A 24,674-nucleotide genomic window follows, 5' to 3' on the forward strand; every position below is an offset into this window, starting at 1 on the left:
CATGTGGTTTTTAATGAAGACAAGGGGTAACTATTGAGCGGAACTCGAACCTTCTTGAAACTTTTAAGTAAATTACTTTGCAGTAAATTAGAAATTAGAATTATTTCGATTATAGGTTGATTAAGTTCTATTAATATTCTATTTAATTTTGGTGTTGCTGCATTGATGAGGTTTAAATTTTACGAATTTTAGCATGTTAAGAGGGTAAGCGGGTTTATTATAGGAAAAAAAAATTTTGTCCATTTATTTTTTATTTTTGAACTCTTTGAACTAATGGGTAAATTACGCTAATTCAAAACCTGCTCCAAATGGAAATTTTTCGCTATTCCAAACAGAAACGTCATTGTTTTCACGATAAATACAGTACTAAATTATTATATTTATATATTTTCTATACCACAGTTTCATTATTTAGTTAATTTTACTCTAAATAAAGCGAAAATCCATTCATATTCACAGATTTTAATTTAATAATTTCTCAGAAAAATAAAAAGTGTACCTTTTCACCATCGAATTTTTCATCGATCGACCATGTTTTCCAATGAAAAATACAATAAAGTGACTGTTGTTTATTCGTTTTGTTTAACAATTAATGTCACATTTCTGGCTAATTTTAGTTAAATTAAGTGCTAATCTTTATTGTTAACGGTACGTGAAGTTTTCAAATGAACTAATTACCTATTTCGTGAACAAAAAGGGTTTTTCTGAAGTGTCTGCAAATGTTTCAATAGGAAACCCCGGAAATATGATTTTTTTTGTGAGATTTTCTTATTGCTTTAGATGGGAAAAGAGAAAAGACCAGGAAAAAGAACAAATCCTATACTGCACTGTAGAGTAGGGTGTTTCAACAAGGAAAATTTTTTTTGGCACTATTCTCACGGTGCTGTATTTCATGAGACAAGAACATTTTTCTTCGACGATCATATGATCAGACGCTGTTTAGAGGTGGCTGAACGACCCTCTCTGTAGAACAAATTTCTGATTTTACCGGATTTTACACTACAGAGAGGGTCGTTCAGCCACCTCTAAACGGCGTCTGATCATATTGTCGTCGAAGAAAAACTTTCTTGTCTCATCAAATACAATACCCTGAGAATATGTAGTGCCAAAATTTTTTTTCCTTGTTGAAACACCCTGGCGTGGGGGAACTGTGAATTGAGGCGGCTTTGAAATGTATCTTTTTTTCTCTTATTTTAAAATAGAACTGGACCTTACCGCAATATAATTTAGTTCTACAAAAACCAATTTCAAAGTTAAATTACAATTAAGATAAGGGTCAGTTCCATTTAAAAATCGGAAAAAATGGGAACCTCAGTGGCGTAATAGGCAAGACAGTTTGGTTCTTGGGCGGTGAGATCTCTGACTCGACTTTCACAGTTGTGAGTTTGAGTTCTGCCCGGTGGAAGCAACTGAGTGTTAGGAAAAAGTCATTTTCACATACAGTAGACTCTCGCTCAATCGGGCATTTGGGGCAAAATGTCATCAGGTTTATGGATAGATTTGGGCGTCAAAGCCTTTATAAATTCCACAAAAAGCGCTTAATTATAAAGAATCACGATAAAATAGGAAGAACTACAGCGAATTTGAGCAAATTAGCTTCATAATTAAACGTGAAAATTGTCAACAAACTTTTTCGCCCGATTGAAAAAGAGTCGATTAAGCGAGAGTCTACTGTATTTTTTTCCTTTCTAGAAAGATGAGATCCGGTGGGTCCGGTCGTACGATTTTCTATTTCCTGTTTTAGACGCTTTAGACGGGATTGAAATTGCGATTCATCTCTACATAGCATATGACAAAAGCGCATTTACAACGAAAAAAAATGAAACATGTCCCTGAACGTCTGCATTTCTGTCTATGCCTTCTGTTCTTCCTGTATTTATTTTTAAGGTACTGCTTTCCCAGAAATGATTTCGCTCTTCTAAAAACGTTGTATTTCTTTAAAATGTTTGTGTATTTTTAGAAATGTTTCAATAGGGGAAACCTTTTTGGCCTCGCACACTTTCAGGTTGTGCATACATTCTGGCTTTCAACATTAACCCTTTAACGAAGAGACACTTTTTTCGGACTGAAAATGAACAATAAAAATTAAACTGGGAAACATAATCAATGATAAGTCTTACATCTAACCTTGGAAAGTCCAACAGAGTCTGATTCGGTGTATTTTGTGCTTTTATGAACGATAGGAACAGAAATAGCCCAAAAATTTAAGTAATTTTTCTGACAATACCACTGAATAATATTTTTCGCTTTAATGAAAAATATTCCGTTTGAGTATTGTAGTTTTTATTGCCAAAGGGTTTTGCTTAAAAAAATTGGAAGTATAAAAAATAAATAAAATTAATTATGAATTTGATAATTTAAAAATTCGCCATTTTCTGAACTTAAATATTTACTTTATAGCAAATAGCTAGAGACTTGCAAAAAATATTGTAGATTCCTTCAACCTTCTACTTTACAATTATGTACAGACATAAGAAAAAATAACTTTGGGTAGTCTGGAAAAATTATTTTCTTTATGGGACATCGGTGTTCCAATCGTCTTTAAAGGGTTAAACATTTTTCCTATATTACAGTTACGAATCTGACCAATTTATTGCTATATAGACTTTTAATAGCTCTAGTCTTTGTAAACTTTTGTTTTTGTAAACAATGTAAAGTGTTCGAAGCCAGAGTGCAAAGTCTGAAAGCCTTTCCCTATTTCAGATCTCCAGGATCGTTTTCACGTTTCTGGAAACGTTTTGTATCTTGAGGAATGTTTGTGTTTCTTGGGTGCATTTCTAGAAATATTTGTGTTTCTGAAAACATTTCTGATTCCTGTGGTGTTTCGTGCTTGCGTTTCTAGAAACATTTCTCTACCAAATGGGTTAGTGTTTCTGCAATGAGCTACCCCTTAGCTTCTTGATGCTGAGGCTTTCAGATAGATTTTTATCGCCTCTAAATTAATTAAAAAAAAAGGAAAGACAAGTAAAAAAATGCACTTCTAGTTGGTTCAAAGTAAGAATCTCATCGACCATAAGATGATCGGATCTATTTTTTTTTTTGAAAGACGTGATAAGGTTTTATCTGCTTTTATTCACCTTTTTCAAAATCACAGAGTTTCAGAATAACCGTCTCATAGAGGGGAGAGAACCAGTCGATAACTTGGACAAATACGGCGCCTTCGTACGTGATTGTCTGCACGGTGTCCCTCTTGTAATCCTCAAAAGTTAGCTTCAGAGGCTTCAGAGGCTTCAGAGCCTTCAGAGGCAATTTTGAGAATCCCGTGGCCAGTGGACGCGTTAGGGCTTTCAGAAAGACATCGTGACCATAGAATTGAGGCAAGGGACGAAATTGTCGAGTGGATATCAAGAGAAAATGACTATTTTCAGCTGGAAAACTTTTCAATCCTTTGCCCTCCTCCAGCCGAATTTTCCGCTTCTCTTTGTACGTCCGTGGCCTGAAGGTGTAGATGAAAGTCCATTTTAGCTCCTCTCTAGGCTTCTGGACAAACCACGATGATTCCAGGCGCTTCCCAACGAGGCAAACAGGATCTCTGTTTGTTCGCTGGGGCAGACTTGCCTTAAACGGAGGATATGTGTAGAACAGTGATCGAATTACGGCATTTCTCAGACCCTCTTGCTTCCCCAGCAATCGTGGCTGGAGCTGAGATGGAAGTTCTGCAGTCCTTGTGTAGAATCGTCGATAAAGATGGGACCAGAATTTTTCCATACTCACCACACAGGCCGTCTTCCGGCATATCAAGGCAAATCGCAGAACATCCTCCGGCATTATGTGTTTGGAAATTAACCACCACACATCAATGCAATAGTCTGCATAGGTCTTTTTAACATTTTTCTGGATTTTCTTAGCTGTTGCTTCACAACTTTCCGGGAGATTTTCATTGGAATTCTCCAGAATTTCTCTTTCATTTCTTTCTGCAAGTTCCACCAATTTTTTGGTGCTATTGCACTCTACAAACTGCTTTTTCTTCCCTATTAGAACAGGTACTGGTACTACTGAGTTTGCACATTCATTTATTGTGAAATCTGTGAAATCTGCAAAGGAAAACTTGCCATTTAAGAATTTTCCAGGCAAGAGGGATCAATGTGTAACTAACCTGCAGCAGCTTGATATTTCTTGGCCCTGTTTTTAACTTTTTTCGACATTATCCAATTACATTCTCACTTCACGTCCCTATAAGGTGAATCACTAAAATCAGCGACGTCACAGTGAGACTATCTACGTCATCAAAATGGCTACTCGGGTTTGGCGGGATCCGAAATTTCGGATTGCGCCAAATAAAAATTCAGAGTAAGGTCGCTATAGCTTATGCGTGATGTGATTCTCCCTTCATTTTTGATTTGTATACTAACTGGCCCTATAAGAAAAATCCGGCGCGATCAAATGGAAATTCCATTGGTAACAGAATGGAATGTTCCATGCGTCCACTTGGTGAAATCCACCCTTTATCCCCCTGGATTCCCCTGTAGAAGTACATTGTAATTTTGCATTGGCGCGTCACGCAATTTCCATGGGAATCTACCAGCCTCGGTGGTGGTGTTATCCAGTGGAAATCCATGGGCATTCCCGTTGAAATTCTAAAGCTGCCGCATGGTAATTTCCACTGGTACTCTATGGGAAATCCATGAGTACTCTCGGAAAATTGGCCGGTATTTTCCCATGGGACACCAAGGGAATTCCTGTGGTAAGTTCCGTACCTGGGAGGGGTAATTTCCACTGGTACTCCACTGGCACTCCATGGGTGATCTCGGAAAACCGGCCGGTGTTTTCCCATGGGATACCAATGGCAACCCAGTGGTAACTGCTTTACCTGGGCGGGGTAATTTCCACTGGTACTCCACTGGCACTCCATGGGTGATCTCGGAAAACCGGCCGGTGTTTTCCCATGGGATACCAATGGCAACCCAGTGGTAACTGCTTTACCTGGGCGGGGTAATTTCCACTGGTACTCCACTGGCACTCCATGGGTGATCTCGGAAAACCAGCCGGTATTTTCGCATGGGATACCAATGGAATCCACATGGTAAGAGCTGTACCATGGCATTCCACTGGCAGACCATTGCGTTGGCAATTCATGGATGTTAAGAAATGTTTCCTCTTGATGACTTGGTGCTGGAAGAGAGCGATGGTGATGCAACAGAAGATCCTCTTTTAGCACTATACTCTTCGAATGCGGCGAAAGTATTGTCATATCGATGATACTAAGAATCTCTTGGAGTTGACATGTCAATTCTATGCGACCTTCTTTTTTTATGCCTAATGAAATATCTCCATTCTATTAAAGAATATACTTTTCTGTAAGCGTTCAGGCAATTTTGTACTTCAGATTATCGTTCAAGCTTGAGACTAAAGTAATAACACTGGTCATATATAGCAGAGAACATTTTATTTCATGTATTAACTTCACTTTTTTAATAAAATTAAAAAAAAATAATTCATTTAATTTAAAAAAAATCTAATTAAACTTCAAATTAATTTAATGTTCAGATACATATATAAAAAATATTGACGTAATTGAAAAATTATTTACATTATAATGAATTACAAAAGAAGCAGGAATCGTTGATCACCTAGAAAGAAAAGTTGAAAAAAAGTAACCGTTACTAGCCACTCATCCAAATTTTCATGAGCATGACTTGATTTTTAGAGATAGGTATGCCTAGCTAATTTACGTAAATAAATGTGCACGCTGAAATTCCCCATTGACTAATAATAAATAATGCTGGCGCGACATTCCATGAAGGAACTGGGCCTTCCCGCAAGGAGATTTCTAGACATGCTATATTATTTTTTCTTGTACGGGATGAGGTTGCCAGTTCCATGCCCCGTGGAGTCAAGTGCAGTGAAGCTCACTGGATGCAATCCGAACAGCTTTAACGCCAGAAAAATTCCTGGTGAACTAAAGGGATTCGAAACCGGGACACTTGCATCATAGAGCGAGTGCTCTACCACTTGACCCATTGAGTGCCAAATATTCCATTGAATAATGGCTCTGAAAAATTACCCACAGCATATAAAAAATACAAATATTTACGGAAATATAATTTTATTGGGATTTCTCTGAAATTTTGGTTCTTTTTTAGACCAATGGCTTCTCGCCGCATTTTTTTAAATATTCCCTTCATTAAGGAGTTGACGACAAAGCCATTTCCACGATAATGGATCGTTTTCTTCCACTTCCTCGCAAAATCCGCCGAATTTTCGGCTGTCTGGCCTGCTTACTGAGATTTGTCTTCAAAATTACCCAGTATTTCTCAATCTTCCGGACTGCAGGACAGGTTAAACATCTTTTCCACAGCCTTAGAATTGGAATCCTTTGAAAAGATATTCGTCGTGTTTCCGGGACCTTGTTTTAGTACGTTGATGATGTTTGCCGGTTCGATGGGGAGCAGCCTAAGTTTTATAGGTTATGAAACCATTCCTCTTTTTGTTTTTATAGACCAAGCTCCATAAAAAAAGAATAATGCTGGGACCCACCTCTTTCCATCTGCAAAGCTTCTCAAAACACTTTCATATGTTGTCTAATGATGAATATGAAAATAAATATGGCCTATACAACGAGTGATTCGGGATTTTCTGCCGTCTTGCCCGATGAGGTCGGTCTTGAAGTCGGTGGCAGCCGCAGATGTTTTAAGAGCAAATAAATCTATCTATCTATCTATAAAAAAGGTATATATTAAAGAGTAAAAGAGTATTTAGTAAAGAGTAAAATAGGAAAAAGGATACTTACTAAAAAAAAATCAAAATGTTCACTTAATTTCACTTCGAAAGTACAAATCGACAGGTCCGGAGGCGTCGATAAGCTAGTGGCGAGAATTATCGACACTAGTGAAATATGAAAACTGACGTAGTGATTCAAGTTCGAAGGCAGGACACATGCCTTCAGATTGCCACACAGATATCGACACTAGCGACAAAAATGCAAGTTATTATCTCGATTGTCCATAAATGGACATTCGACAATAGCGATGGATCGCAATGAGACAGTTATCATTTCACCTGATTAATAAATTATCTTGAAATGACATCGACGAAAAAAAAACGAAATCCGAATCCTTCTGAATCTGACTGCATATCATACGAATCGAAAATTCATCGTGCACACACTACTTTAATTTACTACAATAGTGCTATTGTATGTTTTTTTTATAATTTGGTAGACTACAAATTATTAAAGACACTCACCGTACACAGCTTACGATTTAGACGATAGATAGATGTATGAGTAGATTCAGACGATTTCAAACCTCGCTGAGTATATGGCCCAGGTACTGCTGAAGTGTTCTTTGGTAATGGAATTGCTGACGTTGCCTTCTTACGCTTTCTGCATGGCCTATTGCTGTCTTTGATTTGACCGACTATTTTGGCACAGGACTTCATCGCCTTATCGTGCATAATATGGTCTATAAAATATGAAAAGCTTATTTATTTTATTTGTTTATACAAATAATACAAATCCATTTCTATACAAGAAGCCCACATTGCTCAGGGCTTCTCTCCTATTTCTTCCAGAAAATCGTAGATATTGTATAGGATTTCCTTGATCATTTTATTGAATGTACCCAAAATACTAACGCTGATCAGATTATTCTTCATACTTTCACAAGGAAATCCCCTAAATTCTTAGGATTGTGTTGTAAATTTTCAGAAATACCCAAGATAAAAGTGTTTGTTGTAAGATTTACCAGAGAAGGGAAGCAATATGAACCTCCTTATCAACATGGGTGTCTATAATATATTTAACAAAATATACAAGAAAATCCCAAAAATCTCACGTTTTCTGCGGAAGCGCAGTAAAAGTCTTCTGAACAATAAAATAAAATTTAAAAAAAAAATTAGAATATTTTACAAAATATATAAGAAAAATCTAAGAAAATCTTTGTATTTTTTGGAGGAAGTAGGAAAAATCTCTTGTTCATTATAGCTTTCTTGGGTATTTCCAACAAAATATACAAGAAAAAATTTTGCATGACTTTCCGGAAAGCGAATAAACAGCAATAAAATGGATTTTATGTTCTGTTGAATTGTGAATATATAAGAAAAAATCGGCGCGATCCAATGGAAATTCGACTGGTAACAGAGTGGAATTATCCACGCGTCCACTTGGTGAATTCCACCCTTAATCCCCTTGGATTCCACTGGTGAAGTATATTGTAATTTTGTATTGACGCGTCACGCACGCAGTTTCCATGGGTATCTACCAGCCTCGGTGGCGGTATTACCCACTGGATATTCAAATATCTCAACTAATTTGGAAAATATTCAAGAAAAACTTGTGACTCAAAGTTGATTTGACGGTATTTTCTTTTCTAAATGGCGTCTTACCTTGTCAACACAAAGAATGAGACGGAGAAGATGATTTTTTTGTGTTTCGCGCACTAAATTTCTTTATTTCGTATAGAAAACCGTGTCACTTTATTTAACTAGTTCTATTGTTCATCCCGCACACTTTTGTCACTGGTTTTTCAAAGTTTTAATTGTATTTTTTTCACAAATAACTGCACAAGAACCAATTCACCACGACTTCCAGAAAAATCCGTGAGCAATGCGCGTGCGCTGAAATGGCGTTATTACTCATCGAACGCATCATCGACTCGTCGATTACATTTGAAATACAGAGACCGTTGTGATAAATTCTTTCGATTAATATAAAAATAGACATATCGCAGAGTGAAATCTTTTTTTTTTTAATAAAATAGAACACTGGAACTTTCCATGGTGCTCCACACAAATTCTTCTGGAATTTTCCACCTGGAAGTAGGAATTCACAACTTTGAAGTTTCTATGGGAAAACCTTCGGAGTGCCCATGGTGATTTCCATCCATCACCAGGGAAAATTTCACTGTTGTTTCACTCATATAACCGTGGTGAGAAACCACAGGATTACCAGTGGATATTACCATGTGTATGAGTGTATATAACCGTGGGAGAACCAAGGGTCTTCCACTGGATGTTTACACTGGAATATTCCACTGGTACTCCACATGAATTCCTTTGGGATTTTCCATCTGAAAGATGGAATTTTCCACCTGGAATTTTCTACGGGAAAACCCTTGGACTACCCATGGTGATATCCACTCATCACCCTGGAAATTTCCACTGTCATTCCACTCATATAACCATGGTGGAAAACCATAGGATTACCAGTGGAAATTTCCGGGGGTATCACTGAAAAATCCCTTGGGAAACCCCATGGACTACCACTGGATATTGCTGCTGGAAATTTCCACTGGTATTCCGCACGGATTCCATGGGAGTCTACCCGTGGTATATCTCAAAGGGAAAACCACTGGATTAACCCTGGTGTTTTCCACCCATATAAAGGGAAATTTCCGTCCTTATTCCATGCGGAACACCAGGGGTAAGAATCCAGGTGGAAAGCTAAGGGATCTCCAGTGGTTATTTCCATGGGCACTCATGGAAATATCCGGTCTGTCATCCGTGGCTGGATCCATTTCTTATAGGGGGGTACAAATTTATGGATAAAAAAAATGAAAGATATTCGCATCACACATACTCTAGTCTAAAATTAAACACATTTAATGATTTCAAGTTTCGCGAGAAAAAAAAAATCTGAAGAAAGTCAAGGGGGTCGTTAGGAAAATAGGATTTCGAGATTTGGGTGAACGCGTACGAAGACGAGGGAAAAATTACCTTGAACTTTAAAAGAGTCGAAAGTCGAAGTTAAATAAAAGAAGATAATTTAAAGATATGAACGACTTTATTTTTTTCTTCTTTACATTTATTGTACATATCAGTTGCCTCTACATACACTTGCACTTGCAGACATCTCGATATTTTTGTTAATCATCTTCCTGTTGGTCTGCAGTAGTTTGACCAGCAAAAATCAAAAGTGATCAGTAGAAAATAAAGTGGTCAGTGGAAAATAAAAAGTAGTCAGTAAAAAGTTAAAAATTAGCAGTTAATATAAAATGTGCTTAGTAAAAAATAAAAAGTGGCGAGTAAAAAAACTAAAAATAATCAGTAAAAAAGAAAATTTTATCAGTAGAAAATAAAATGTTATCAATAGAAAATTAAAAGTGGTCAGTAAAAAATTAAAAATGCTCAGTAAAAAATTAAAAATGAGCAGTAAAAAATAAAATTTGATCAGTAGAAAATAAAAAGTGATCAGTGAAAAATAAAAAAGTTGAAAATTTCCCTTCAGGGCAAAGGGAAATTTTCTGTGTTTTGGAAAATTTTTGTTTCGTCCTTTGGGGCAAAGGGAAATTTTCTGTGTTTTGAGAAATTTTTAGTTTCATCTTTGGGGCAAAGGCAAATTTTCTGATTTGCGAAATTTTTAGTTTCGTCATTTTGGGCAAAGGAAAATTTTCTGTGTTTTGGGAAATTTTTAGTTTCATCCTTTGGACAAAACGAAATTTTCTTGTTTTTGGGAGGTTTTTAGTTTCGTACTTTGGGGTAAAGGGAAATTCTCAGTGTTTTGGGAAGTTTTTAGTTTCGTCCTTTGGGGCAAATGAAAATTTTTTGACAAAAGGAAAATTTTTGGGAAGTTATAAAATATGCTTGTGCACAGACAAAATGTTACAGACAAAATTTATGAAAATTGTGAAAAATGTATGAAAGACAAGATTTCCAAAGAAAAAACTGGGAAAAACAAAAGTGTAAAAAAAATGGAAGAAAAAGATTTCCGATCTCGAAGGAAATACACCTCTATAAGCTGATTTAGGATTATCACTGGCTTTTTATTCTTTGCTGACCAATTTATATTTTTTCTGACCGATTTTATTTTTTTACTGACCAATTTTAATTTCTTACAGATCACTCACTCTTAAATTTTTACTGGCCACTTTTAATTATTTACTGACCACATTTAATGTTTTGCTGACCACTTTTAATTTTTTACTGACCACATTCAATTTTTTACTGTTCACTTTTAATATTTTACTGACCAATTTTTATCTTTTACTGCTCATTTTTAATTTTTTACTGACCACATTCAATTTTTTACTGTTCACTTTTAATATTTTACTGACCAATTTTTATCTTTTACTGCTCATTTTTAATTTTTTACTGATCAATTTGTATTTTTTACTGATCACTTTTAGATTCTCACTGTTCACTTTTAATTTTTTACTGACCGATTTTTATTTTTTACTGACCACTTTTAATTTTTTACTGACCTCTTTTAATTTTTTGCTGATTAATTTTTATTTTTTACTGCTCCTTTTTAATTTTTTTCTGGCCACTTTTTAATATTTCACTGATCAATACGAATATTTCTACTGATCATATTTAATTTTTTGCTGACCACTTTTAATTTTTTACTGCTCATTTTTAATTTTTTTCTGCTGCTCATTTTTAATTTTTTGCTAACCATATCTTCTTTTTACTGACCATTTTTCATTTTTTGTTGATTATTTTTTTTTTTTATTTTTTACTGATCAACTCGAATTATTTGCTGGTTATATATTTGCTGATCAAATTTGGAAATCCAACCCGTGGGAGCTCTACTTCTATGATTCTTGTTATTAAAAAATAGCACTTTCTTACAAACATGTCGCAAATGTGCAATGTCTGCTGTACTGATGAATTCCAAACACTCAATGGCAGCAGTTCCTTTGACCTAGGTCTGAAGCATGTAGAAGGCATCGAAGATCGATGCCTGTGTCCTCCTGTAGTATTTGCGTAATGCAACAATACCAAAATCTTCACACTGAACAGACAGCAGGAATCCCCTCAATTTTATCATTTTACACACTCTAATTACCTGTAAATTTCTTCTGAAGTGTCTCAAAACAATCCTGGGTGCAATCATTTTGTGACCAAACGACACATTTACAGCAAAAATAATCCAGTACTTTTACAATACAGAAAGGTATCAGAGTCGCACCGTAGTATAAGTTGCTTAAAAAAATGTTGTTTTTGTTGAGAATTGTGTTTAATGAAGGTAATTTTATGAAATCAGAAATATTCCGTACTATTAACAAAGACAATTGATGAAATCGGTCGATTACAATAGCTGTGAAAATAAGAGAATAACAGTAATTATTCGGAATTGTCAAAGGATATTTTTTCATTCTTCTTCTTATTCTTCGGAATGTGTTTCGGAAGAAATTTGACCCATAACCTAAAAAATGCATTTAGTGATTCACCTTAAGGGAGGTGAAGTGTGAATGTAAACACCTTGGACATTATCTCAGTCTCAGCTCATTTTACAAGTATTTTTGAAGTAGATTTATAACGAATAAAAATGAAATAAGAATAATTTTTATGAATTTTCACAAGGAAGTTTGCCCTAACCTCTAAGATTGTTTACATTTTCACTGTTAAATGAAGCAGTGTTGCCAACTGCCAACACTTCGATGACAGTTCCTCGTCCTCCGATAGATGATGCTCAAATCTCCCAAAAATCTCCTAAATTTCAAATGTTTGAATTTGAATATTCACCGGGACCGGGAGAATTGCCTTGTCAAGAATATTTATTGCGTGCGTATATCCTTAATAATTTTCACATGCAATTTTTTACTGGTGTATGGAAAACCTAATAATTTTTGTTTGCTTATCAGAATACGGAATAGGATGATAGTTAAATGGTTCGAATGATTATCCCTATTTTTATTATTATTATTTTTAATAAAAGTCGATAGCTTTTCCACGACAAAAACCTAACTTTTTTGTATAATTTTTTTTTTTGCAAAATTCTGAAAGTAGAAAGCATTTATATTTATTTTAATTTATTTTATAAAATTTTTCTGCAAGCAAAAGCAGTCAGTTTTTTAATTATATTTTATATGGACATTTTTTATTTATCTATTACAAGTTTTGTATTTTACAAAATTCTATAGAACTGCCTTTATTATGATTAATAAAAATTACCTTGAATTTGTTTAAGAGAAATTGAGTTTTATAATGTAAAAAAAACGAAAAGTCTTTCAAATTCGTGAATTTGGAAGCGAAATGTCATCCAATTTATGGAGAAATTTGGACGTAGAACAAAAGAACAATAGTATGAAAACCAAGTTTTTTTTAATTAATCAATATAAATTTACAAACTCTTAATAATAATTGAAAACTTGTCAAGAAAACTTCTATGCAAACAATCAGAACAGAACACACCAATAAATCGAATGCCAATTTGAGCAGAAAACATTTTTTTCCGCTATTTGGAAAACATAATCAAAATTGAAGTGTGCTTCAAGACTTGCCTTCACATTGGTATGAATTTTTGATAAAAAGATGGGTTTTTGAAGTAAATTTGTATGTGTAGGCAATTTCTTTCCAGAATCAATTCAATTAAAGGTAATTTTCATAATAAAAAATTTGAAAGAAATTACTCGCTCGCTACACATTGGAACAAAATTCAACAGTAATTTTTGACAGAATTTTTGAAGGAAAACATCACGATTCGAGATTATTTTTCATGAAAATTTGTTTGTTTTACTGCTGTAAAAGATGAGAAATGCGTTTGTGAACGTTCCTTGAGATAATGTTTAGTACATTTTTGTGGAAAATATCTCTAAAATGTAAAAGAACAATGTTTTTCTGGAGATTTCATTCCTGGGTGGAATTCACCGCAGCTTTGAAGAAAGGAACATTTCTTCTCACTTTTTTTCTTCTGTTGAAAATGTTTTTGAGATTAACGCGAAAAAAGGATTTTTATCCACATCAAACTGCGAATATTACGATCATGCAATATTCAAGAAAGTAAGGACAAAGTTTTGAGGTTATATTAACGTATTCCAGAAAGTCAAAAAATCAAGCTGAGATTACGTTAAAAGGGGAAAAAATGTGTGGAAATGTTCCTTCCTTCAAAGCTATGGGGATTCCACCAGAATGAAATCCCCAAAAAAACACTCTTCTTTTGCATTTTTAGGATATTGTCTACAAAAATTCACTAAATACTATCCTAAGGAACTTCCACAAACACTTTTCTCGCATTTTTCAGCAGCGAAACAACACATTTTCGTGAAAAACAATCACAAGAGCAAGAGACTTGGGAATATATCGCACATTGAATATTACAACGGCGGATCTTGGTTTTTGTCAATTTTGAGATATTGCTGTTTTCTGATAGGAAATTTATTAAATATTCATTATATTTAATAATCTCAACAACTTTGTTAGAAATATTTTTCATAATTTTGAGTATTTGTTAAGCTTGCAGAACAAAAATAGTATAAAAGTGGCGTATAATTATTTCTCTGAGTGTTTTTAGTGTTACAATGGCGTTATCTGAGGAATCATACGCCATACCAGAGGAACCATTACTAAAGGAAAAAGTCGTTTTTCTGCTTTTGTAGTGGTAGTCGCCAGCATTTCAAAAAAACGTCGCCAAGATTGCTTTTTAAAGCCAATTTGTGAAGTTTAATTAATGAAATTTCATTAAAAATTGATGGGTAGCATAAGGGAAATAGCTTTTAGAATTAGTTTTGTGACATAGAATTGGTAAAAAGGCGTGATTTGATAGTAAAAATAGGCTAAATATGGGTCGCCCAGTGACTTCTGCAACTTTTGCATAATTCGTGGAAAATTATGAAAAATATGCAGAATATCGTTGATTTATGAATTGAAATAGAAAATTGGTGAGTTTTGGAAGCAATTATGACTATTTATTTTTTAAATTGTTCCTGGAAAATCCTCGGGAAAATGTTTTGAAAAAGTGCTTGCTTTTTTCGAAGAAATGCACCAAAACGGATGAGTTGTCAAAAAGAAGATGGCGGACAGTGTCCTTTGCGACATTTGTGTTGATATTTTTCACGTAATTTTGCACGAAAGTAAACAAATTTCCGTAGTAAGTTCATTAAAAATTATTAAAGAATTGGCCAGTGATGATATTTGTGGAAAAGTTTCTGATTTTTACTGTTTTTTTGTGTTTTTTAGTGTGAAAATTGCCTTGGAAGAGAGAGCATGCAGACCATATTTGGCATCTATTTTGGGGCTCCTGGGGGCTTTTCTTAGTCAATCTGGCATTCTAACTGCTCTGGAGAAGGCCCTAGATCTTCTAGGTAGCCTTCCAGACAATTTCTGTGCTGTTTCGAAGCCCTCCGGATACTGAAATCTATTCCATTAGATAACCATAAGTGTCACTGTCTGGAAAGAAATTCCTTTTTATCCTTCTAGAATTGGAAAATTTCACATCGTTTGCACTGTAAGGATTCTAGAATAGTTTCTTTTTCTTTGGAAAAGTATAAAAGAATAAAAAACTTCCAAGAAACATAAAATTTTTCCAATTTTCTATCAGTGTTTGTTAACGAACGTAACGAACTGTCTTTTTTTCTCAAAAAAAAAAACCCTGCAATTGCCACAAATTTATCACAATTATGTCATTTTTTTTATATTTGTTAGTCCTCTTGCAACAAAATTAGGCAAGAAAAATTTCACAAGAATAATTAAAATTCGAAAAAACTTAAAAATTAAATGCAACATCATCTACTTTTTTAGTGTTGCCAGATTCGAATGCATAAATGACTTTTTCCTTTAGTAGTGGTTCCTTTGGCCATACGCCACTATTCCACTGACCATGAATATGCCACTGCATCACTAAACGGCATTCATTTTTTGACATTTCGAACAGTGACAACATAACCTAGTTCGCTCGTGCAGTGCAGTGGATTGTTGTAGAGAGAAATTGCAAGATGGAAAAGGTTTACAATGGACCACTGCCTCTAAAAGACACAAAGAAACGTGATCTTATTTCTTTGTGTGAGGGAAATCTTATTCCAAAAAGGCACCACACATTTTATCAAAATCTTGACTAAATTGTAAAAGTAAATATTCGAAACTTGACTTTTTTTATATAAAAAATGTCAATTGTATATAGAGTACAAAGAGATCTGAAGAAATGAAATGAATTCATGGACAAATAAAAAGAAATATAAATAAAATACACAACTTTTCATTATTTATCTTTAATTTCAATGTGTCTATGATTTTTAAAATTAATTTATGGTCGAACAACAAAAGAAATATTATTGAAATCCAATAAAAAATAATTCTAATAAAATTTAAATTACAAAACAAGAGGCGTATCTTAAAATCCTTGTCTGGATTTTTAGTATTACAGTGACGTATAATTTTGGCAATTTTGCCGCATAAGTGTAAAAGTGACGGATCATTTTTTAATTTTTTAAATAACTATATTTTTGGGTAATAAAAGTCCAATATTTCGAGTTCCACATATGTGCGAGTGGAATCATATTCAAACAATCTTTAAAATTTGTAAATGAAAATAAGAAAATATTATGAAATTTAGTTTTTGAGGCCGTCTCCTGAAAAATGCTGAAATCTGACCATTGTAATATTCAATGTGCGATATGTTAGCAATCTGTCAAAAATATTTGAAGAAAAGAAACACAATGTGGAAGAATTTTTCTCCTAAAATTTCTTCAAAAATAGGAATTTTTCTTTAAAACTTTTTTGAAGTATTTCTTGATGAAATCAGTTCCAATGTGTAGACACTTTTAATGCTTTTTTAAATGCTCTTGTTGACATTTTCCATGTTAGATTGTGTTTGTCGCAATTTTTCTGATAAATTTTCTAGATAATTTCGATAATTTCTAAAAAAAAAAAATATTCCCCTAAATAATTCTCCTAACTCCTAGATCAAAATTTTCGGGCCTCACTTTAAAACCCAAAGTGGCATTTTACTCCAATTTTAAGTTTGGAGCTTCATAGTAGAAATTCCATTCAATATTATGATAAAGTGATAACACTAATGTATAGAGAATTTAATTAGCTTTCGTTTAGTAGAAAAAAATATTTAATAACTTTTTTATGATTTAAAAAATGAGGAAAAAACCAAAAAATAGGCGTAGAATACCAAATTGGCGTAAAATGTCACTTTTTTTATATGGAGTTGGCATCCGAAATGGACTTGAATGGCTTATACTACATAACCTAAAAAAAAAATGTTAATATTTTTGAGTTTTGTTACGATTCGAAAAAATCGCAAAAAAATACGTGAAAATGTTAAAATAATTATTAAAAATTAAGTAATATAAGACTTAATGGTAATGTAAAAAAATAAGGTGAAAACTCACTTTTCGCTTTGTTTTTCTTTTTCAATTCCCAGTTGGAATGTCACATAAAATTTTCTTAAACAAAAGCACAAACTATACATGAGAATTTGAAAATTTTACAGGAAAATATATACAGTGTAGAGTCTCGCTATAGGCCATCGCTCTATAATCCACAATTTATCGACCGTTGATTTCAAATCACTGAGGTTATGTTTTTTAGTACGCGACATGCAATGCGTTGTCATAATTATTTTAATATTTTTGGCAAACTTTATTGAGTAGTTGTGATAATTGTGATCCATAATGAAGAGAGCGCGGACAAGTACCAAAATCGCAAAGAAAGTGGAAGCCGTCGAGCAATTTCATTACTAAAAGTCGTTGATAATTTTAAAAAATGACATGGACACATGGACTATAAGTGCGACCCAAGTGTCAAATCTGGAACCAAATATGGACTATAGCGAGACTCTACTGTAGATATGAGTTCTAAGATTCTTGTCAAATTGCTAGGAAAAGGGAAATTTAATAGAAATTGCCTTTTTGCTACAAAAATCTGTAAAAATTCACTTTGGCATTTGTTGTCAATTTTCACAAAATTTATATAAAAATAACAAGAAAAATGGGAAACTATTTATTGAAAAAATAATTTATGAGTCCTAGAACTGCTGTAGAAGTCTTACGGAACGAAAAACTATTGAAAAATTGCTTTTATTGTGGAGAATATCTGCACTGGCGTTCTATGCCAGTTTGGAATTTTACGTGATTTTTTAGCTCGGGTTTTAAAGTGTTAAATGTCCACTCGAATCTCCTAAATCTAGGGAAAATCTCCTGGAGTTGGCAACACTGATTATGGAAGTAGGGGGGCATTTCAGTTTGGTCTAGTAAAAAATGCCAAGAGATGGCGCGCATGGAAGCAGAGTGAAGTTGGTTGGAAATGTTGGGGGAGAGGGTGGTGCTGTCAAATAAATTTTTCCAATATGGCGCGTTCAATACGTTTCTGCTTAGGAGAAAAATAAATGTGAAGAAAAATCGGCTAAAAGGTGTGTCCGCGTGTGAAAATGGAGCCTCAGCTTGCTTTAGCCGGCCGCGCGGATTCCCCGTGTGCATGTTTTCGGTAATAAATTGCCCGTGTGCACAGCGATTGAGTGCATTTTGCTCGAAGGCCGCAAACCACAAGAAAAATTTTTCTCTCCACACACCAAACACACATTTTTTTCCTTTTTCACCCCAAAAAGGGAGCCGTGAAAAAGAGTCTCCTGGTTCGCACGCATTGCCTAAAATAGTGTACAATTTATTTGGTTGAACACACTCAGCCACCCATCAGTTGCATTTGTTCACAATTTTTTTTTCTGTGCAAAAAAACGAAACCGGAGGATATTGTTTCTCCTGCAAAAGCGCTTCCCTCTCACCTCCTGACGATTTTCGTCTGTGGAGCTTTGGGCACAGAGTTTTCCGAGGCTCCATCCATTCACTCACACGTGTCTGGCGTGCCGGAAGCTGCCAAAAGGTAGTATTTTTTGACCTGGCGTGAGGATTCTCGCTGCGGATTGGAGAGAAGGCCAAGATTTTCACGGTGGATAGCGAGAGTGGAATGCCATTCTAGTGACATGAGTGTGGAGTAGAGGAGGTCGCTGATAGTATTGTGTAGAGTGGTAGTTGAATAATCACTGATAAATTTGTGAATGAAACAATATTGATTGTGTATTGTGAACTTTTTTCTGCATCAGTGTTGTCCCTCTGCTCGGACACAGTGAGAGAAATACCTCCCCAAAAGGGGATAGAGTTACCTGAATTATCTAACTGAAATTAAAAAAAAAAACTCCATAAATCTTAGCAAGGGATACTCCCTGTCCGGGAAGATTATCCCCAAAGTGTATTGATAATTTTTGTGAAATAAGTGATACAAGTGAAGATAATGTGGAATATGATGTGCGACGTGATGCCCACGATTTCGGAGGATAACATCTCCCAGAGATCCTCCCAGTTCAGTGGTGAGGATGCTAATTTTGAGCAGCTGATGGTGTCTATGCTAGATGAACGGGATAAGCTGATGGATAGCTTGAGGGAGGCTCAGGATCGTCTCAATGAGAGTGAAGTGAAGCTGTCGGAGACGGAGAAGGAACGAGACAGTCTTCAGAGGCAAATTAATGCCAATCTGCCACAGGTAAGACAAACATTTTTCTCTTTCACCTCCCAATTACATCATTTGCCCCGTCTTATCTGTTTCTTTTGATTATTCCTCTTCATTTTTTTTTAACTTGTCGCGCACGAAAAAAACACGAATATTTTGCCGCAAGTGTGACATGGTTTTTTTTTCTGGGGCTCTCCTCTCCTTCACACACATGTGCAAATTTTTTTTGACTTATCTTTTGTTGCTCAATATCGACAGAAAAGATGTTGCATTCCTTGAAATTGATTTTCACGAGCAAAATCACGTCAAACATTGGACAAATATTGGCAGGTTTAATCATTTGTGATATCTCGCGTATTCCATGCAAAAGTCTTCATGTATATATTCTTCAATTTTCTCTCCCTGAATTTCTCCTGGGAATTCAGCAAGTCAGTAGCAATTCACAGAGGCAGAGCTATACTTCCTAAATTAGAATAGGCTTTCTTTTTTACACCGGTTCTAGTTCCCCATGGAAGGATGCAAAAAATGGATGGACTGGGAGAATCAATAAATTCAATTGAAAATATGCGTTCAAAGAAAACATTTTTTTTATACATTTCCTTTAAGATCCTTAAAGAAATGCAATAGAAAATTAAAAAGTTAAGATTTTTTTGAATAATAAATCTTCTGTACAAAAATATATAATTATGAAATGCAAGATATTGAAATTTGTTTGCTCAGGAAACACGATTTTAACCCTAAATTGACCTTTGAAATATTATTTGGTTCTACGTGAATATTCTGAATATTAATAAATTATATATTATTCTTTTGCATATATTTGAAAATGCCATAAATATTTAATTTATAAATCAATAATATGGGCTAACAAAATAGAAGAGAAAAATTCGCGTATTGCTTATAGAAGTCTTATGAGATTTGATTATTGGCTAATGGTTTCAGCAGATTTAGGGGTTTAGCCACATAGTTTAACTATTTAATATCAAAACAGAAGCGATTATTGAAAAGTTTTCTACTTAACCCATTCCTTACCATGGTATTAAACATCATACGCAAATTCAGTGATTTTAGATAATTTATTCTGGACAATTATTATCTGAATTGTTGTCGGGAATAGATTTTTAGTAAATTTAGTTCTTTAATTACTTGGGAAAAATAGTTTAACAGAGATGAAAATACATTTTGTTATTGTTTTCTTGCTTCGCGGAAAGTCATGCAAAATTTTTGCTCAAAATAGCGGACAGAAAACAGTACATCCTGTCGATTTTGTTGAAATTTTCTTCTTTCCTCTTTCCTGATTTGAATTCTAGTTGCCAATTTGTTTTCTTGGATAGTTACTCTATCTAAAGCAATAGAGTTTGTAATGAATAAATGCTCAGAATTTAAAGAAGTGACCGTTAAGACGTGTGTTTGACAGGGGCTTCCCGTGCCCCCATAATAGGTTAAAAAAAATTCTTTCAAAAAATTTATCTATTAATCTTTGGAAAACTTATCCCAAAATATGAATATTCTATCTCAAGTATTTCTGGTTCATTGACTGAATCTGAATTAGACATTCAGATCTTTGCACCGGGCGGGAGTCGAACTCACAACAGGGAATCGATCCGCCCAAGAGCCAACGGTCTTGCCTATTGCGCCACTGATTCCCCTGCTTATGAATAACCCCTTGGCTTAAGTCAGAAGTGTGTTCAGCATATATAAGGATAATTAAGCTTTCAGATCCAAAAATCAATAAGTATTTTACTTGGAAATTAAAGATTTTTAAAACGGGCTTATCCCCTAGACGCCGTAGACAGACTAATGCCCTAGATACACTTGCGACATAAGCTAAGAGCCGGCTTAACGTATAGGTCTAATCAAAATAATGATTTCACTAAATTCCCATCAGTTTCCCACTAACTAAGCCATTTTTCGGCTTAAGCCGAAACACGGATTAGGCAAAAGTTAATGGAAATGTAGTCTGATCATTATTTTGATTGTAATTACGTTAAGTCGTCTCTTGGCTCAAGTCGTAGGTATGTCCAGCACATTAAACTAGCATAAACTAAGTCTTAAATTTCATTATTATTAATCGTATCGTCAATACTTTTATTATGAATTAATGAATTTTGAATAATATATCCAAGTCGAAAAATCTGGTAAATCCATTAGGAAGAGAAGGAGGGCACTTTTGACAAATTTTATTTAGATTCGAGTGCGGAGTAGGACAGGAACATTGATATCATAAAATTTTTCTGATCTAAAAAGTCCGGAGATAGAGTGTATCGGGTATAACTTTTAGTTCAACCAAGTTTCACGAAATCAAAATTTACGTTCTTTCTTTCATAAAATTGTACAAGCCTGTCACATTCTTTTGCACTTTTTTTCTTTTGTGAATTTTCTGAATTGAAAATTGTGATATTGTGCTTTTACCTTTATTTTTAAAGAATTTAATGGCTCCAGCACATCTTTTAAATTAGGAAAATTTCATAGTCAAAATTCACATCCCTTTCTTTCTCAAAAGTCTTGCATATATTGATCCTACTCTTTAGCACTCTTCTCTTGAACATCCACACCAAATTGAATTTAATTCAATCCAATTTTGTGTCCGAAAGAATAGAGTACACTTATACAAATCTTTTGCGAAAAACGGGATACGGATTTTGATTTCGTGAAATTTTCCTGATCTAAAAGGTGTGGTGGAGACATAAACAATTGGTTTTTCGAGCTAAATTATATCATGGCGAAGTACAATTTTATTTAGGAATAGGAGAAAAAGCCCAATTTTAAAGGTATACCTCAATTCATAGGAGCCCCACTTTCCCCTATTGTAGATTTCTAAGGAGCCTCATGTCGCAATGTGGATACTTTTCTGTGCTTTGTTTTTTTTTTTTTTTTTTGGTCAAACGCGATGTGTCTTTTAGCTGTGCTGACTGTCTCCTACTCTCGATGTCATGAGTATTTATTATTATAAATTACTTTTCTTTGTTTTGTTTATATTTCTAAATTTTGTTAACCATTTAAGGACGAGAAGGTCAAAAATCGAGGGTCAGAAAAAATCATTTTTTCTAACTTGTTAGAGCAAAATACAGCTTTAGACTGCCGTAGGAAAATTTTCATTTTTGGGTCACGGGTGACCCAATAGTCCTTAAAGGGTTAAGAGGCTCTTTAATATTTATTTTTTCTTATTTTGTTCTTTTTTGTTTAATTTTCTTTTTCATTTAATTTTTTTTAATTGTAAAAATTACGAAGTCTAGTAGACTATCACGAGGTACGGGGGCTTTTTTCTTGGTCACTCTTCTGGATTAAATTAATTGCGGCACTAGACACAGTGAGAGTTGTTTTGACTAAAGTATTTGATTAAGTTATCAATTGAAACTTATCAACAGATTTTTTACCGTGTTTATAAAAAAATAAGTGGTTTAATTTTTTACGCAATTGTTCACCGAACACTTAAGGCGTTTACACTTTGGGAGCACTTTTCGTCAAAAATTGCGTTTTTGACAGAAATTTGACGTTTCCCCCTACAACGCTGCAGGGCATTTCCTTCAAAAAAGCAATTTTTGACAAAAATTTCTCCCAATGTGTAGAGGCCATTACGCTTTGGAACCATTTGCTATTAATCTGCTAAGCAATTTTTGTGTGTAAGTAAAATCCGTTGTAATTATACTTAAAACTATTTTTAGGGATATTCTGAGTGATTTATGAATCGGTTCTAATCAGTTGAGAACCCGTAAACGGTAAATAGTGCGAAAGTATTTCTCATGTATAGCATTTAAGTCACGAGTTCTAGCACTTTGCAAAGCCTGATGGAACGCTCTGCCACCCTTTTATTAACCAATTTTTTTTATTGTTTTTTAAATTAAAAAACAATTTAAATCTAACTTCATAAATATTGATTTGCGAAGATGATAAAAACAATGCAAAACACTGTAAAATCGTATTTATAGAAAAAGTATAAGCAGGAGCACTTTCCGCTTTTCAACTTGTTTTTTCTTCATCTATATTTAGACAAATTGATTTATAGGTTATTAAATTACCTTCTAATTAGATACAAGAGGTTCAGATGGAACAGTTAAGTGTAGTCGATAAGATATCGCGATATGAGGAATGAGGTGTAGTCGTACTAACTTTAATAGTAAAAATGCGGTACAGCATCTCATAGATGAACTATGCTTTCTCATTAGCGAGATTTCTAGATGAAACCGGTATAGGTGTTGTCTGTCAGTCCCAAACTTTGTCAAATTAAATAGTAAACATTACTGGAAGGTTTGTAAACCCGAAAATGTCTGATGACTTAAGGGAGATTCGATTTTGGGACATTTGCATTGTAAAGTGAACGTCCTACATAACCTATTGCGTGATCTTTAATAACTCACGAAGGTTCAAAACTCTATGACAATTTTATCGTTATCCTGAATTTTTGTCATCCTTTACTCCAAATTGTTAATTTATTGTAGGTTAGAAGAGATTTAAAAACGAATTAGCAATAACTTGAAGAAAATATGAAATCATACAAAAGATATTGTATTTTCATTTGTCTTTAAATAACATGGGTGTATTAAATGTTGCTGAAGTATTCAGAATAGTAGTCAATGAATATTTCTTTATAGGCGTAATATTATAATTATTGAAGTTTACCATGGATTGTGCAACATGTCATTAGCTTTTCTTCATTCAGTACATGAAGAAGACGAAAGAGATGGAGAGAGAACAATGCTAAGCATTTGTCCATGAAAAGTGACATGGGAATCTCTTGACATTATCTCAAATTTATGCTAAATATGTGCGAAAAGAAATATTCAAGATTAGAAGAATATAGTGAAGAAAAAAAACGTACAAGGTGGAAAAGCAAGAAAGAGAAAAATGATGGCGAAAGTGATTCAATAGTGTGGCCACACATTTCTCTCTTTTTCCTCCTACTACTTAGTGTTTCATGGCTGCTGCAAGGTCGATAGTAATTGAAAAAAAAGGCAAAGAAAAAATTTATAATAAAAAAGAGGGATGGTATTGTTATTATGGACGAAATGGGAAAATAGTGAAGTGTAGTAATATTGTAATCCTATGCTAATTTTCTTCATATTCCAATATGAGTGGTAGATCAGGATGAATTTCCATCAATGAAGTACTGTTAACACGAGAGTAGCATCACTTTTTAATGGCCTGTTTTTAACCTCTCATTATAATTTACATAATTTATAGGTAGATATGTGTTATTTGATGTATGTACAAATTGAAATATTGCTATAATTTAAAGAAATTATACATTTATTTATCATATATTTGTATATTCTTAGTCAATTTATTCCATAGAATCATTTTATGTGGCGCTAAACTATAATCTTTCACGTGAGGTTTCGTGTGTCAGATTGTATACTCTACTAGTCTTTTCCTCATTTGTTTAAGTAATTTGCAATAATTTGAAATTGTGTTAATAAGACGTAGAATCGATGGTAAGGGGAGTGAGAAAAAAAGATAAGCCAATAGGATGCCAATTCGAATTCTATTTTGCCAAAAATGCACTTCCTTCACTATCTCCTTGTAGAAATCTCAAGGCGGAAGCGTTTTCCTTAAAGCACACTTGTATC

At 34.0% G+C, this 24,674-nt stretch overlaps 2 protein-coding genes and 1 long non-coding RNA gene across 8 annotated transcripts in view; 1 reads left to right on the forward strand and 2 right to left on the reverse strand.

Annotated features, from left to right (window-relative positions):
• Positions 1-3,052: 3,052 nt before the first annotated feature.
• LOC129802462 (transmembrane protein 183-like) lies at positions 3,053-4,210 on the reverse strand. The gene is made up of 2 exons (XM_055848274.1): positions 4,097-4,210; positions 3,053-4,034 (listed from the first exon to the last, which is right to left on the reverse strand). Exons 1-2 carry the CDS (start codon positions 4,143-4,145, stop codon positions 3,070-3,072), a joined length of 1,014 nt encoding a protein of 337 aa, XP_055704249.1. The 5' UTR covers positions 4,146-4,210; the 3' UTR covers positions 3,053-3,069.
• A 1,278-nt stretch (positions 4,211-5,488) lies between these two features.
• LOC129802521 (uncharacterized) lies at positions 5,489-8,621 on the reverse strand. Its single transcript, XR_008751805.1, has 3 exons — positions 8,326-8,621; positions 7,186-7,403; positions 5,489-5,570 (listed from the first exon to the last, which is right to left on the reverse strand). It is a non-coding gene; the product is annotated as an uncharacterized LOC129802521 (long non-coding RNA).
• Positions 8,622-17,917: 9,296 nt separating this feature from the next.
• Positions 17,918-24,674, forward strand: part of LOC129802470 (liprin-alpha-1) — a 67,841-nt gene continuing 61,084 nt past the window's right edge. For all 6 annotated transcript variants that reach the window (XM_055848333.1, XM_055848335.1, XM_055848336.1 and 3 more), the window contains exon 1: positions 17,918-19,140. In XM_055848333.1, the coding sequence (XP_055704308.1) occupies positions 18,892-19,140 (249 nt within the window). In that variant the 5' untranslated portion in view covers positions 17,918-18,891. The remainder of the gene's footprint in view (positions 19,141-24,674) is intronic.

This window comes from Phlebotomus papatasi, chromosome 2, assembly GCF_024763615.1.
Source record: "Phlebotomus papatasi isolate M1 chromosome 2, Ppap_2.1, whole genome shotgun sequence".
NCBI classification, from domain to species: Eukaryota; Metazoa; Arthropoda; class Insecta; order Diptera; family Psychodidae; genus Phlebotomus; species Phlebotomus papatasi.